This window comes from Danio aesculapii, chromosome 19 (assembly GCF_903798145.1).
Source record: "Danio aesculapii chromosome 19, fDanAes4.1, whole genome shotgun sequence".
Lineage (NCBI taxonomy): Eukaryota > Metazoa > Chordata > Actinopteri > Cypriniformes > Danionidae > Danio > Danio aesculapii.
In genome coordinates this window covers 51,114,229-51,129,698 of record NC_079453.1, presented here as the reverse complement: position 1 = coordinate 51,129,698, position 15,470 = coordinate 51,114,229, and the positions used below count along the sequence as shown (strand labels likewise).

General features: G+C 35.5%; 1 protein-coding gene across 1 annotated transcript in view; it reads right to left on the bottom strand.

Moving 5' to 3' along the window:
* crybg2 (crystallin beta-gamma domain containing 2) overlaps positions 1 to 15,470 on the bottom strand; it is a 72,063-nt gene that overhangs the window by 38,249 nt on the left and 18,344 nt on the right. Inside the window, exons 2-3 of the mRNA XM_056479407.1 lie at positions 10,456 to 10,534; positions 347 to 4,575 (exon numbers count right to left, since the gene is read on the bottom strand). Of these exons, the coding sequence (XP_056335382.1) occupies positions 347 to 4,575; positions 10,456 to 10,534 (4,308 nt within the window). The remainder of the gene's footprint in view (positions 1 to 346; positions 4,576 to 10,455; positions 10,535 to 15,470) is intronic.

Genomic DNA, 15,470 nt, shown 5'->3' with positions numbered 1-15,470 from the left:
TTTTTCAGATCAAAACACTCAGACCTCAATAGAATTAAACTAAATAAATTAAAAATCAAATAAATAGAGTGTGCATCACTTTCTCAGATCAAAACACTGCAATTCAACACAGCACACATACAATAAATTATTCAGAGATTGGTCAGAAGAGCAAAATCAATGGCATGTTTATATTCATTTCCAACACTAGACTATTGAAAGGGAAATCCATATGAAAATAAAAATAATTCTGACAATTTATAACTATCTGGTCAAAAGAAATGCCCCAAATAAAAAATGTTTTATTGGAAATATTCTGTTTTCTCATACTCTACTACATAGATTAAAAAAAGATATTTAGTCTTACCTTTCAGCAGGTGTTAAACAGTCTGAAGCTGTTTGATCAGCCAAGACATCAGTATCTTTCTTTATCTTTGTATCGTCTGATGTGCTTTCACTGATCTGATTCCAGCTCAAATGAGTGATTTTATCTCCGTCCGCCTTCACCTCCTCCTGTTTACTGTCATTGGAGTGTGTGAATGTCTGCTTTGTACTGTAAGCACTGGAGAGCTCCTCAATGCTACAATCTTGACTTTCACTACCCAGTGTTCTCGATAGTGTGTCTATATAGCCGCTGTGTGTATTCTTATCAGTGCTCGAGTGGTGTTTGCACCCTGCCGTGTCCTCCAGGATTGTTATCTCTGTTCTAGACTGGTGCAAAGCCAATGGGAGTGGCAGATTCTCCAGGTGACTTTCTGGTTGCATGCTTGAATCTGTAAGTGACACCTTGAGCAGCTCTGAGAAGGGAGGGGCCGGAGTGCATTCTTCAGGCACATGTTCCTGATGGACTGGTATTGCTGGTTTTGGTGTGGAAAGACTGGGAATCTGAGGCTCTGCTTGACCTGTCAACACTCCAGCTCCTCCGCATGCCTCTGCTTTCACTGCGGATGAGATTTGGTCCATGTGCGATTCATCTCTCTTCTTTTCGACCATTGGAGAATCTTCTGAAACCTTGTGAAGTTTTATGGCTTCAAGGATTTGCTTTGATTCAGTGTCTTGAATGGATGTTGCATCATTTCTAGTGGTCGTCCTCTCTGCATTGGATTTATTCTGATTTATTTGATCAATAGAACCCAATCCTTGAGTTGATGCATCTTGAGCATATACCTCTCGATCGTCATATGCCTCAAATGTTTTCTGTTGTTTCTCAGTCTCTGTGTATAATTCATCTCTCTTCTTTTCGACCATTGCAACCTTTTCCAAAGCCTTGAGAAGTTTCGTGGATTCTGTGATTTCTGCATTGGATGTATTCTGGTCAACAGACCTCTCAATAAATCTTTGAGTTGATGCATCTTGAGCATATACCTCTCGATCGTCATATGCCTCGAATGTTTTCTGTTGTTTCTCAGTCTCCGTGTATAATTCATCTCTCTTCTTTTCGATCACTGCAACCTTTTCCAAAGCTTTGTGAAGTTTAGTGGCTTCTTTAATTTCTGCATTGGATTTATTCAGATTTATTTGATCAATAGAATCCAAACTTTGAGTTGATGCCTCTTGGGCATATCCCTCACAATCTTCATATGGTCTGGATGTTTTCAGTTGCCCAGTCTCCACATGCAATTCATCATTTTTCTTTTCAACCATTGCAACTTTTTCCAAAGCCTTGTGAAGTTTCGTGGCTTCCATGATTTCTGTATTGGATGGATTCTGATATATTCGATCAATAGATTCCAATCTTTGAGTTGATGCATCTTGAAGATATTCCTCTTGATCTTCACATGCTCTGGATGTTTTCTGTTGTTTCATGGTCTTTGCCTTTGGGGACAGAGAGCTGAACATCTGGTCTGAAACATCTAAATGAAGGGGAGGATAAGAGGTCAAAGACATGCTGGAGTTGGTATGGTTTGGGAAACCTGAGGATGCTTTTGCAGAGCTGTCAGTATCAGTTTGGTTATTGTCCTGACCCTCATGGTCTAATATTTCAATCAGAGTTTCCACATCTGAATCAGGCTCATTGTTATAGAGAGATCTGGGGGAATGGTCAAAGCTGATGTGGTCTGAGGGACCTGGAAGGTCAAAGGTGACTATTTTGGTTGACTTAATGATAGTGTATGTTCTTGCTGATGATAAAGGTATATTCAACTCATTCTCAGGAAGGACAGGTTGAGCAGGGTTGCGTTTCTCTGAGTCAGTGGCACATGCTAAAGAAGAATAATTAGCTGTTGCATGAGATTCCTTTGAAATGGTCCCACAATTACTCTCAGGGTAAGTTTCATCTAGTGAGCCTGAATCAGATGTAGACTGTACAGTAAAGTCACTTTCGGAAACATTGGTATTGGAATAAGATGGTTTTCTATCAGTTTCCATTTTCTTTTCTGTTATTCTGGAGGAGGACAGAGTGCTGGACACAATCACATATGGCATTGAGGAAACAATCTCTGATTTACAGATGTCTGCAGTGGCACTGCATGGGTCAGTGTTGACTACATCACTGTCGCTGAAAGACTCGTTTCTGATACTTGCAGAGGTGGTTTGAGAATCTTCTGCCTCAGTAGATATGATGTGAGCTGGATGACTGATGGAGCCTTTAGGAAGGTTAAAGGCAGAATTTGTGTTTGTGCTGGAACTCTTGGTCATGGTACTATCTGAGTTGAAACCATCCTGTATGGTAGAGGTGGAACTTTGAGGTATGTAAGAAGAGACACTTTCATGGACTGAGGGAGTGGATCTTTGGGGAACAGAAGAGGTGTAACTCTGAGGGATGGAAGAGGTGGACATTTGGTAAACAGAAGTGGAGGAAACTTGAGGGATGGATGAGAGGGAAATTTGGGGAACAGAAGTTGAGGAACACTGAGGGACTGAAGACGTGGGAATTTGAGGAACAAAAGAGGAGAAATTTTCAGGGGCTGAAGATGTGGAAATTTTGGGATCAGAAGAGGAGGAACCCTGAGGGATTGAAGAGGTGGAAATTTGGGGAACAGAAGTGGAGAAACTCTGAGGGATTGAAGAGGTGGAAATTTGGGGAACAGAAGTGGAGAAACTCTGAGGGATGGATGAGGTGGAAATTTGGGGATCAGAAGTGGAGGAACTCTCAGGAATTAAAGAGGTGGAAATTTGGGCATCAGAAGAGAAGGAACTCTCAGGAATTAAAGAGGTGGAAATTTGGGGAACAGAGGTAGAACTCTGAGGGATGGAAGAGGAGGAATTTTGGGGATCAGAAGTGGAGGAACTCTCAGGAATTAAAGAGGTGGAAATTTGGGGATCAGAAGAGAAGGAACTCTCAGGAATTAAAGAGGTGGAAATTTGGGGAACAGAAGTAGAACTCTGAGGGATGGAAGAGGAGGAAATTTGGGGAACAGAAGTGGAGAAACTCTGAGGGATGGATGAGGTGGAAATTTGGGGATCAGAAGAGAAGGAACTCTCAGGAATTAAAGAGGTGGAAATTTGGGGATCAGAAGAGAAGGAACTCTCAGGAATTAAAGAGGTGGAAATTTGGGGAACAGAAGTAGAACTCTGAGGGATGGAAGAGGAGGAATTTTGGGGATCAGAAGTGGAGGAACTCTCAGGAATTAAAGAGGTGGAAATTTGGGGATCAGAAGAGAAGGAACTCTCAGGAATTAAAGAGGTGGAAATTTGGGGATCAGAAGAGAAGGAACTCTCAGGAATTAAAGAGGTGGAAATTTGGGGAACAGAAGTAGAACTCTGAGGGATGGAAGAGGAGGAAATTTGGGGATCAGAAGTGGAGGAGCTCTCAGGGATGGATGAGGAGGAAATTTGGGGATCAGAAGTGGAGGAACTCTCAGGGATGGATGAGGAGGAAATTTGGGGATCAGAAGTGGAGGAACTCTGAGGGATGGAAGAGGTGGAAATTTGGGGATCAGAAGAGAAGGAATTCTCAGGGATGGAAAAGACAGAACTTTTGGGAATGGACAAAGAGTTTGAGCGCTCAGGTCTGGGGATGCAACTCTCCTGTGTAACAGATGTTGCATTACTGTATTCTCCGTGTTCCAAGTGTGACTTTTTCTGAGAAACAACATTGTCCTGTGAACTACGAACTGTCGATGTTTCAGTACGTGCTGCGGTTTTCATATCAGTAACAGGACAGATGTAATACTCTGAAGTCTCTGAAGTGATGGAATTCTGAGCAGATAGTTTTCCATACTGGGTATCGGGTTGAGATTTGGCATCAGATGAGATGTTTGGACTATCAGGGGGGGTGTGGTAAGCATCACTATCAGAAGAGTCGATATATGGTATTGCTTTACTCTCCTGATCTGTAGGCATGAAACCTGCATCCACTTCACTGAGTGTAGACTGGTTGCTCAGCACATGATGGGACTGGGATTGGTCAGAAGCACTGGGAGATTCTGGCGTAGACCTGACCGCCTCAAAACAAACCTGGGTTTGTTCAGTTTCTTCCCGGTTGTCAAATTCTTCCTGTTCACTGATGTGATTTTTCACTCCTGAAATGTCACTATTGCTTGTAAGATCCTGTAACTGATCTCTGTTCTTCTTCTTCTTCTTCTTCCAGGTCAGGGATGCAATGAAGCCCTTGGGTTTACGAAGGTCCGTCTCAGAGTAGCTCCGCATCCCTTTCTAAAATTGAAACAGAAGAAATAAAAATATAATATATAATGTAAGTAATATTCATTATTCATATTTATTTTCTTTTCTGTTTAGTCCCTTTATTAATCAGGGGTTGCCACAGTGGAATGAACGGCCAACTAATCCATCATATGTTTTACGCAGTGGATGCCCTTCCAGCTGCAACCCAAACACTGGGAAACACCCATACACTTGCATTCACAGTCATACACTTCGGCCAGTTTAGTTGATCAGTTCCCCTATAGCGCATGTGTTTGGACTGTGGGGGAAACCGGAGCACCCGGAGGAAACCCACACCAACATGAGGAGAACATGCAAACTCCACACAGAAACACCAACTGACTCAGCCGGGGCTCGAACCAGTGACCTTCTTGCTGTGAGGCGACAGCGCTACCCACTGCACCACCGTGTCGCCCGATATAAGTAACAGATTAGAGGAATACTTCACATAAAAATTAATATTCTGTTATCATTTATTGAGTTTGTGTCTTCTGTTGATCACAAATGGAGATATTCTAAATAAAGCTGAAAACCTGTGAGCATTGATCTCCATAGTAGAAAAAAAACAAATACTCTGGAGGTCAATAGTTACAGGTTTTCAGCTTTCTTCAGAATATCTTTCTTCATGTTCAACCAAATAAAGAAACTCATAAATATCTGAAACCACTCGAGGGTGTAAAAAGTGAGTAAATATACATTTTTGGGTGAACTGTCCCTTTAAGCAAGCATCAGAACATTGTTGTTATATCGGTCAAAGACACTGAAACACGATTTGCAAAAGACACAAGCTAATTATCATTTAGCTTAACAACAGTTCATATAGCGAAACCTTTTCAATATTTGGAGGTTAGCAGAAGACACATTTCTTCCAACCTCACCTGGCTGATTTACATTCTCCAGTGACTCCTTCAAGTATGAGAGGAATGAAATTATGATTCACAGGAAAAGATTGTGTGTGTGTGTGTGTGTGTGTGTGTGTGTGTGTGTGTGTGTGTGTGTGTGTGTGTGTGTGTGTTTATAAAGTGTTCATGAAACAGCCTTTTCTTCTTAGTTTTGCTCTGTCAAGACCAAAAGTAATTCAGCCACTTGGAAACACAATAAACACCTTATTTTTTACTTCTTGAGACGTCAAAAGTTGTGAATGAAAATACATTTTAATTCTATTGATCTTATTCTCACAGCAAGAAGGTCTCTGGTTCGAGCCTCGGCTGGGTCAGTTGGTGTTTCTGTGTGGAGTTTGCATGTTCTCCCCGTGTTGGTGTGGGTTTCCTTTGGGTGCTCCGGTTTCCCCCACAGTCCAAAAGCATGTGTTCTACCAATGCAATCTCACAGCAACTCGTAACTTTTTGATTTAGTGGCTAATTCGTATGAATTTATACGATCTAATTCGTACAATTTAGCACGATTTGCTCATCCCCCGATGACGGTTGGGGTTAGGGGTGGGGTTAGGTGCCACGCCTCCTTTTTAAAATCGTACGTTTTCCTACGGCTGAACTCGAATGAATTAGCCACTAAACTGACAAAACGTAAAATACTTACATTTCCTTGTGAGATCAGGCTTGTTATACAGCAGGTGAATTGGGGAAGCTAAATTGTCCGTAGTGTATGTATGTGAATGAGTGTGTATGGATGTTTCCCAATGATTGGTTGCAGCTGGAAGGGCATCTGCTGCGTAGAACATATGCTGGATAAGTTGGGGGTTCATTCCACTGTGGTAACCATGGATTAATAAAGGGACTAAGCTAGAATTAAAAATGAATGAATGATCTTATTCTTTCATATATTAACAAGCAAAGCCATTGAAACCTTATTGGTGGAGACATACGAGCTCATTCCATTCTCATGTCCATTGATTGCCATGAAAAACAGCTTGATGTTGCATAGTTGTATTTTTTAATATATTATATTTATTTGTGGGCAGCACAGTGGCACAGTGGGTAGCACTGTCACCTCACAGCTAGATGGTTGCTGGTTCGACTGGGTCTGTTGGTGTTTCTGTGAGGAGTTTGGCGTGGGTTTCCTCCGGGTGCTCCGGTGTCCAATTAGGTGAATTGATGAACTTGGGCTGACTTGATTGAAGCGTTGGGCTAACAAACCACCTCTGAACAATTAGATCTTACGAAACACCAATATGGTGTGTAATAGTAATTTCCAACATAAGCAAATAAATCAGAAGTCCTAGAAGAAAACCGCAGAAACAAGCACGTGTTGAAGAATAAGGTCAATATTCAAGCTTTCTTATAGTTTTATCAAGACTGAAAGTGTTTCAGCCACTTGGAAACACAATAAACACCTTTTATTTTGGCATCACAAGTATTAAATGAAATATAATCTAACTTTAAATTGTAAAACTGTATTTTACAGACGCAGCAACAAGAGAAAATATTGTTCTTGGTGAAAGACAGTAAATCTGTTTCTAAAGTGCGTTCAGTGTTTGATCTGATAATAAATGTCATGCATTATAGAGAAAGGTGTGTCGTCATCTGTCATTCAGGGTGGAGGACTTTTACAAGCAGAAATCTCCATATCTGCTGGCCATCGGGTCATAAAACTACAGTAATATTTTGAAATGCACAACTCTGCATCATTTCATGAATAATTATATACATGTATACAGAGCATGCCAGTATCGTAGATGACAGTCATCTTAAAGCAGTCTTGAAAAGCCTTATTAATTATCCACGAAGCGTGTCTGTCAATGTTTATTAATAATGTTTAACCTGCTGGAATTACTCTAATGAGCTTTCCACAACACTAATGAATGATATCTGCTCTTTAAGTTGTACATGTTCAACTCGTGTCGAAAATCAAAAGGCACTGGGTGAAACCAAACACACACGAACAGTGTTTATGATTATGACTTAAAAAATCCAGAAACACTGAACACTTGCGCCACCTACTGGACAGATGCAAAAACTAATTACAAACAAAAGCCTGTGTGAATAAAATCTTCACACTTGGGTGTCTCAATCAGCACACTGACTAGCTCAATTTTTGCTGTCTTACTCTCAAAATGTTTTTTTTCAGGTGCACTAAAAAGTGCCCTAATAGGTCCCACAATGCATCATGAAATTCACTACTATACGCACCCTTAATAGTTGTTCAGAAGCGTGAAATATAAATCACGTGACCCACATCATCAAAACATAGCGACAAACGAGAGATGTTTTTTCATTCTTATGTACTGATTTGTTATTCTAGAATTATTATTATATATGTATTTTTGTATGTATTTATTATTGTTATATATTGTTTTATATATATATATATATATATATATATATATATATATATATATATATAAACATTTTACACTATTCAAAAGCGTGTATTGAGCATAATTTTTTGGTAAAGAAATTATTAAAATTAATACCTTTATTTACCAAACATGCTTAAATTGATCAAAAATGATGATAATAACCTTTTAATTGTCACTAAAGAGATACATTTCAGATAAATGCTGCTTTTATGAACTCTTTTCATAACACTAATCATAATAAATGTTTCTAAAACAGCAATTTATTCATTCATTTTCTTGTCAGCTTAGTCCCTTTATTTATCAGAGGTCGCCACAGTGGAATGAACCGCCAACTATTCCAGCATATGTTTTATGCAGCGTATGCCCTTTCATCTGCAACCCAGTACTTGGAAACAACCATACACACTCATTCACACACACACACACTTCGGCCAGTTTAGTTGATCAGTTCCCCTATAGCGCATGTGTTTGGACTGTGGGGGAAACCGGAGCACCCGGAGGAAACCCACACCAACACGGGGAGAACATGCAAACTCCACACAGAAACACCAACTGACCCAGCCGGGACTCGAACCAGAGACCTTCTTGCTGTGAGGCCACAGTGCTAACCACTGAGCCACCATGTTGCCCTTAACAGCAAATCAGTACATTAGAATCATTTCTGAAGCATGTTGTGACTGAATAATAACACTAAAAATGTCATTTTAAAATACACTCAAATAGAAAACAGATTTTTAAATAGTAAAAACCTACATTTTTAAAACTCAGTATTTGCAGTAGTTTGGATCAAATAAATGCATGGTGAGCAGAAGACACTTCTTAATAATGCTGTAAATATCCTGTTTCTACATGCGACTGACAGACCAAGTTGCTCCTAAAATGACAAGCAGCATAATTATCTTTAATCAACCGTGTCCTTCGTCATGTCGGAGCACGTCTTTTGTGCAAAAAAAGAATGTTAATTTCTGGACTCTTGAACATAAGCATGACCTCATCATCCCTGCTTAATATCTTCATCAATTAATAACTGGTGATGAACATATTGATTATGCATTCATCCATTATAGATGGACATTACATTTTGGGCATCTGCATTAATAGACATTTATTTAGTTTGTAACTGTATAATAACTTTACTGAAAATAAAATGTATGATATGGTGAAGCTGTAACTATTGAAATATATTAAATAATAAGTTGTGATGGCAAATGTAGTCATGTTTGAAATGACGAAAATCTTGTTGTCAAATGTGGAAAATATAGAGTTTTGACAAATATGGACAAAATAAACATTTCTAATGCATTTTGGGAACAAATTATGACCTTTAAATACATAATAAAACAAGTCAGCAAATGATTATTGATTTATGAACATAAAAACGATATATTATAGCAAACAATATCACTACGTTTTGCTCAAATATCTTAACAAAAAACTATGTGCTAATTTGCTTATATCCATATATACATACACATATACACACACAATTTATTTTACATCTATGTTCAAGTAGAAATTAAAGGGATAGATAAATGTTCATAATTTACTCACACTTCTCTTGTTTCAAACCTATATGAGTTTCTTTATTATGTTAAACACTAAAGAAGATACTTTGAAGAATGTTGGAAACCAATAACCTTTGACTTTCATTTGTTTCGCCTACTATGTATGTAAATGGTTACCAGTTTTCAGCTATCTTCAGAATACCTTCTGTTGTGTTTAACTCCTAAAGGTTTAAAACACAGGTGTCAAACTCAATTCCTGGAGAGCCGCAGCTCTGCACAGTTTAGCTTTAACCCTGATTAAACACACCTGATCAGACTAATTGAGTCCTTCAGGCTCGTTTGAAACAAGCGTGTTGAAGCAGGGTTGGGACTAAACTGTGCAGGGCTGTGGCCCTCCAGGAACTGAGTTTCACAGCCCTGATTTAAAACCACTTGAGGGAGAGTAAATAAAATGTGTTTCATTTAATTAAGGGAGTACATTTTAATTTCTAAAAGAACTATCCCTTTAGGCGGTTCATTCCGCTGTGGCGACCCCGGATTAATAAAGGGACTAAGCCGAAAAAAAATGAATGAATGAATGAATGAACTATCCCTTTAAGTAAGAAAGGTGTAGTAACTATTGTCTACCAGCAGGGGGAAACCGAGTCACGCTAACAAGATGCATAGTTAATTAGAAAGATGTTTACATTTTTGATCATCTTCACACACATCACTCCATATCAGCTGTGCAATAACTCAGAAATTAATGCATATTTAGTCTTAAATATATACTGCATATTGTAGCTGCATAAAACTGGAGAAGTTAAGATGTTTCGTTGGATTTGCTCTTCAGTATTTGGACTCTCAGTAGTGATTATTAAACCACACTGAACTGAGCTAAACTGAACTGAACTTAAACACTACAAACTGAACTACACTGTTCCTATTTACTGTGACCTTTTATGTGAAGCTGCTTTGACACAATCTACATTGTAGAAGCGCTATACAAATAAAGGTGAATATTGAATGTTTATGTATATGGACTTGCTAAATACCAATAAATATAAAGAGAATAAATAAATAAGTCCTGCACACTCCCACACAGGTACAGGTGTGCATCTCTCTGACCTTTGACCTGCCGAACAGAGCCGTCTTGTGTTTATTCTGCTCTTCTCCATCCTGAATCTCTCCATCAGCAGATTCAGCTCTGTGGAAAAACACACACACACACACACACACACTCAGTTAGATCTGCGTTCGGTTTAAAGTGCAGGTAAACGCAAACAAAACAGTGGCCTTGAGTTTACTGTGCGACGCCAACGCTGCTGTCAGTCAGAGAAAGATGACAGGAATGTGCAGAATTATATGATACTCCTACAACTGGTTATTCATATTCATAAAAGATACACTGACAGCATACTTTCCGACTGAAACACACACTCACTAACACTCTCTGTGCCTTAAAGGGACAGCTCACCCCAAAAAGATTATTTCCTGTTCACTTACTCACACTAATGTGCTTCTAAACCTTTAGGATTTTCTTTCTTCAAGCAGATATTTTGAAGAATGCTGGAGAAAATAAGCATTAACTAAAAATACTATGAAAGTGAATGGCAGTTTTTTTCCCAGAATTCTTCAATATTAACAGAAGATGGAGTGATCATTTTCTGTCACCTGTTTAACTCGTTTAAAGAAAATCCAGTGCCTTAAAGGGACAGTTCACCCAAAAATGAAAAATTTGTTTAACAAAAAAGAAGATATTTTGAAGAATGTTGAAAAAAAGCATCCAATGATATCTATAGTAACTAAAAATATTATGGAAGTTAATGGCAGATTGGCATTGTAATAACCTATAATATTACCAGAAGACAATGATAATTTATGGGTGAACTGTCTCTTTAAATTTAATAAGCATATCAGGTTATCATTTTTTAAGTTGATAAAACTAAAAAACGAGTAGCAGAAGCAGTTTAACTTAAACAAATTCTGGTGCCTTAAAGGGGCAGTTCACCCAAAAATGTCCTGTTCATTTACTCACTCAAGTGGTTGTAAACTTTCATGAGTTTCTTTATTCTGTTCAACACAAAGGAAGATATTTTGAAGAATGTTGAAAAAAAGCATTTAATGATATTCATAGTAACTAAAAATATTATGGAAGTGAATGGCAGATTGGCATTATAATATCTTCAATATTAACAGAAGACAATGATAATTTATGGGTGAACTGTCTCTTTAAATGTAATAGGTATATCAGGTTCTCATTTTTTAAGTTGACAAAACTAATAAATGAGTAGCAGAAGCTGTTTAAATTCTGGTGCTTTAAAGAGGCAGCTCACTCAAAAATTACAATTTCCTGTTCATTTACTCACTCAAGTGGTTGTAAACTTTCATGAGTTTCTTTATTCTGTTCAACACAAAGGAAGATATTTTGAAGAATGTTTAGAAACCTGTAACTATTGACTTCAACAGTAGAAACTAAAAATACTATGGAGAATGGCTGTTTTCTTCCAGCATTCTTCAGAATATCTTGTTTTGTGTTGAACAAGAAAAAATGTGACCGTATTAACATTTTTGCGTGAACTGCCCCTTTAAAATTTAACAAATGTATATCTCAAATATCATATATCAGCTTCTTTCTTCTGTTGAACACAAATGAGGATATTTTGAAGAATGTTGGGGGAAAAAAAGCTCCATTGACATTCATAGTAACTAATAATATTATGTAAGTCAACAGCAGTGTTTGCAGAATTCTTTAGTATTAACAGAAGACAGAAGATAATTTTTGTGTGAACTGCCCCTTTAAATTAAATAAGTATATCAAGTTAACATTATAAGTTGATAAAACTATTAAAATGAGTAGCAGAAGCTTTTAAAGAGGCAGCTCACCCAAAAATTAAAATGTCCTGTTCATTTAAACACTCAAGTTGCAGTAAACTTTCAGGAGTTTCTCTGCTCTGTTGTACACAAAAGAAGATATTTTGAAGAATGTTGGGAACCTGTAACTATTGACATCAGTAGTAGAAACTAAAAATACTATAGAAGTCTGTGGCTGTTTTTTCCAGAATTCTTCAGTAATGTATATCAACAGAAGGAAAAAAAAGACAGAATTAAATTTTTTGGATGAACTGCCTCTTTAAATTTAACAAGTATATCACACAGTATGCTATCACTTTTGAGTTGATAAAATTGATCAAATTAGTAGCAACAAATACAAAATCTGGTGCCTTAAAGGAACGTTTCACCCAAAATGAAAATTTACTCTCTATTTACTTGCGCTCAATTGCTTATAAACATTTATGGTTTTCTTTATTCTGTTGAAGACAAAAGAAGATATTTTAAAGAATGTTATGACCCTGTAACTATTGACATCAATAGTAGAAACTAAAAATAAGGCAATTGCTGTTTTTTCCAGCATTCTTCAGAATATCTTGTTTTGTGTTCAACAAGAGAAAAAGGTGACAGTGTTTACATTTTGGGTGAACTGCCCCTTTAAATGTATTAAGTATATCAGGTTATCAATTTTAACTGAAACTGTCAGCTGTTTGACTCAAACAAAATCCGGGGTCTTAAAGGGACAGTTCACCCAAAAATGAAATTTACTGCTCATTTACTCACACTCAAGTGTTTGTAAACTTTTATGGGTTTCTTTTTTATGTTGAACACAAAAGAAGATATTTTGAAGAATGTTGGGGGAAAGCAGCAATAGACATCCATAGTAGAAACAAAAAATACTATGGAAGTCAATGGCTGTTTTTTTCTAGCATTCTTCAGAATTTCTTGTTTTGTGTTCAACAAGAGAAAAGGTTGACAGTGTTTACATTTTGGGTGAACTGCTGCTTTAAATGTAACAAATATATCTGGTTATCATTTTAACTCTGTTCAACAGTCAAACAAAATACGGTGCTTTAAAGGGGCAGCTCACCCAAAAATGAAAATCTACTGTTCGTTTACTCACACTCAAGTGCTTCTAAATCTTTATGTGTTTCTTTCTTCTGTTGAACACAAAAGAAGATATTTTGAAGAATGTTAGAAACCTGTTAATATGGACATCAATAGCAGAAACTATAATACTGTGGAAGTCAACGGCTGTTTTCTTCCAGCATTCTTCAAAATATCTTGTTTTGTGTTCAACAAGAATAAACGTGACAGTATTTGTGTTTTTGGGTGAGCTGCCCCTTTACATTTAATAAGTATATCTAGTTATTGTTTTTAACTCAAACTCAATGTGTCAACTGTTTAACTCAAACTAAATACAGTGCCTTAAAGGGGCAGTTCACCCAAACAATGTAAATATACTGTCCAGTTCCTCACACTCAAGTGGTTTTAACTGAGTTTTTTTATTCTGTTGGATACAAAAGAAGATGTTTTGAAGAATGTTAGCAACCTGTAACTGTTGACATCAATAGTAAAATCTAAAAATACTATATGGAAGTTTTCTTCCAGCATTCTTGACGACTGAATTGACATTTTTGGGTGAACTGTCTCTTTAAATTTATCAAATATATCAGCTTATCATTTTTGAGCTGGTAAAACTAATGACATTAGTAGCATAAACTGTTCCACTCAAACAAAATCCTAATTTCATAAGCTTGCTTACATATTTAGACAAAATAAGTAAAATCTCTGGAAATATTTTGGAAACGGATCACGTTTTATTTTATTTGAACATAATAAACTGCAAACCTGTTCAAACATGTCACATATCATGAACTGAACTGACTTAAATTTGAACTACAGGTTGAGTCTAGTGCTGCTTCAAGAGGATTTTGACTAAAGTAATGTTATTCAACGGCATTTATACAACAACACAACACACCACAACAGGTTATTCATATTCATAAAAGATATACTGACAGAGGAAACTTGTCGCATACTTTCAGACTGAAACACACACACACTCATTAACTCAAACACTCCTGGGGTTGTAAACATAATTAGTCGAGTTGTTTAGGAATCTTGTGGAAACTGAATGCCTTAAAGGGACAGTGCACCCAAAACTTCATGTTTTACTCTCCTGCAAGTGCATCTAATCTTTAAGTTCCCAAAACCAGATCTTCTGAAGAGTGCTGGAAAACAGCAGCCACTGACAACCATAGTAGGAACTTAACGGAAGTCAATACCCATGTTTCCATACAAAGATGCTAATTAAATTTATGCGCAAAACTGTAATGTTGCATAAAACATTTGAGAATAAAGCAGCATATCAGTCGAATGAGAAACAACAGAGAACAAAATCATCTATTACTGCTAAACTGGAACAAATATGAGGAAGAAAAAGGTAGTTTAGTGCAGCAGGAGAAGCCACTGTGGTCATTTTAGGGAAAAATAAAATAATAATAATAATAATAATAATGATAATAATAATAATAATAATAATAATAATAATAATAATAATAATAATGATAATAATAATAATAATGATAATAATAATAATAATATTAATAATAATAATAATAATAATAATGATAATAATAATAATAATATTAATAATAATAATAATAATAATAATAATAATAATGATAATAATAATAATAATAATAATGAGATTAATAATAATAATAATAATAATAATAATAATAATAATAATAATAATAATAATAATGAGATTAATAATAATAATAATAATAATAATAATAATAATAATAATAATAATAATAATAATAATAATAATGATAATGATAATAATAATAATAATAATAATAATAATAATAATAATAATAATGATAATGATAATAATAATAATGAGATTAATAATAATAATAATAATAATAATAATAATGATAATAATAATGATAATAATAATAATAATGATAATAATAATAATAATATTAATAATAATAATAATAATAATAATAATGATAATAATAATAATAATATTAATAATAATAATAATAATAATAATAATAATAATGATAATAATAATAATAATAATAATAATAATGATAATAATAATAATAATAATAATAATAATAATAATGATAATAATAATAATAATAATATTAATAATAATAATAATGATAATAATATTAATAATAATAATAATAATGATAATAATAATAATAATAATATTAATAATAATAATAGTAATAATAATGATAATAATAATAATAATAATATTAATAATAATAATAATAATGATAATA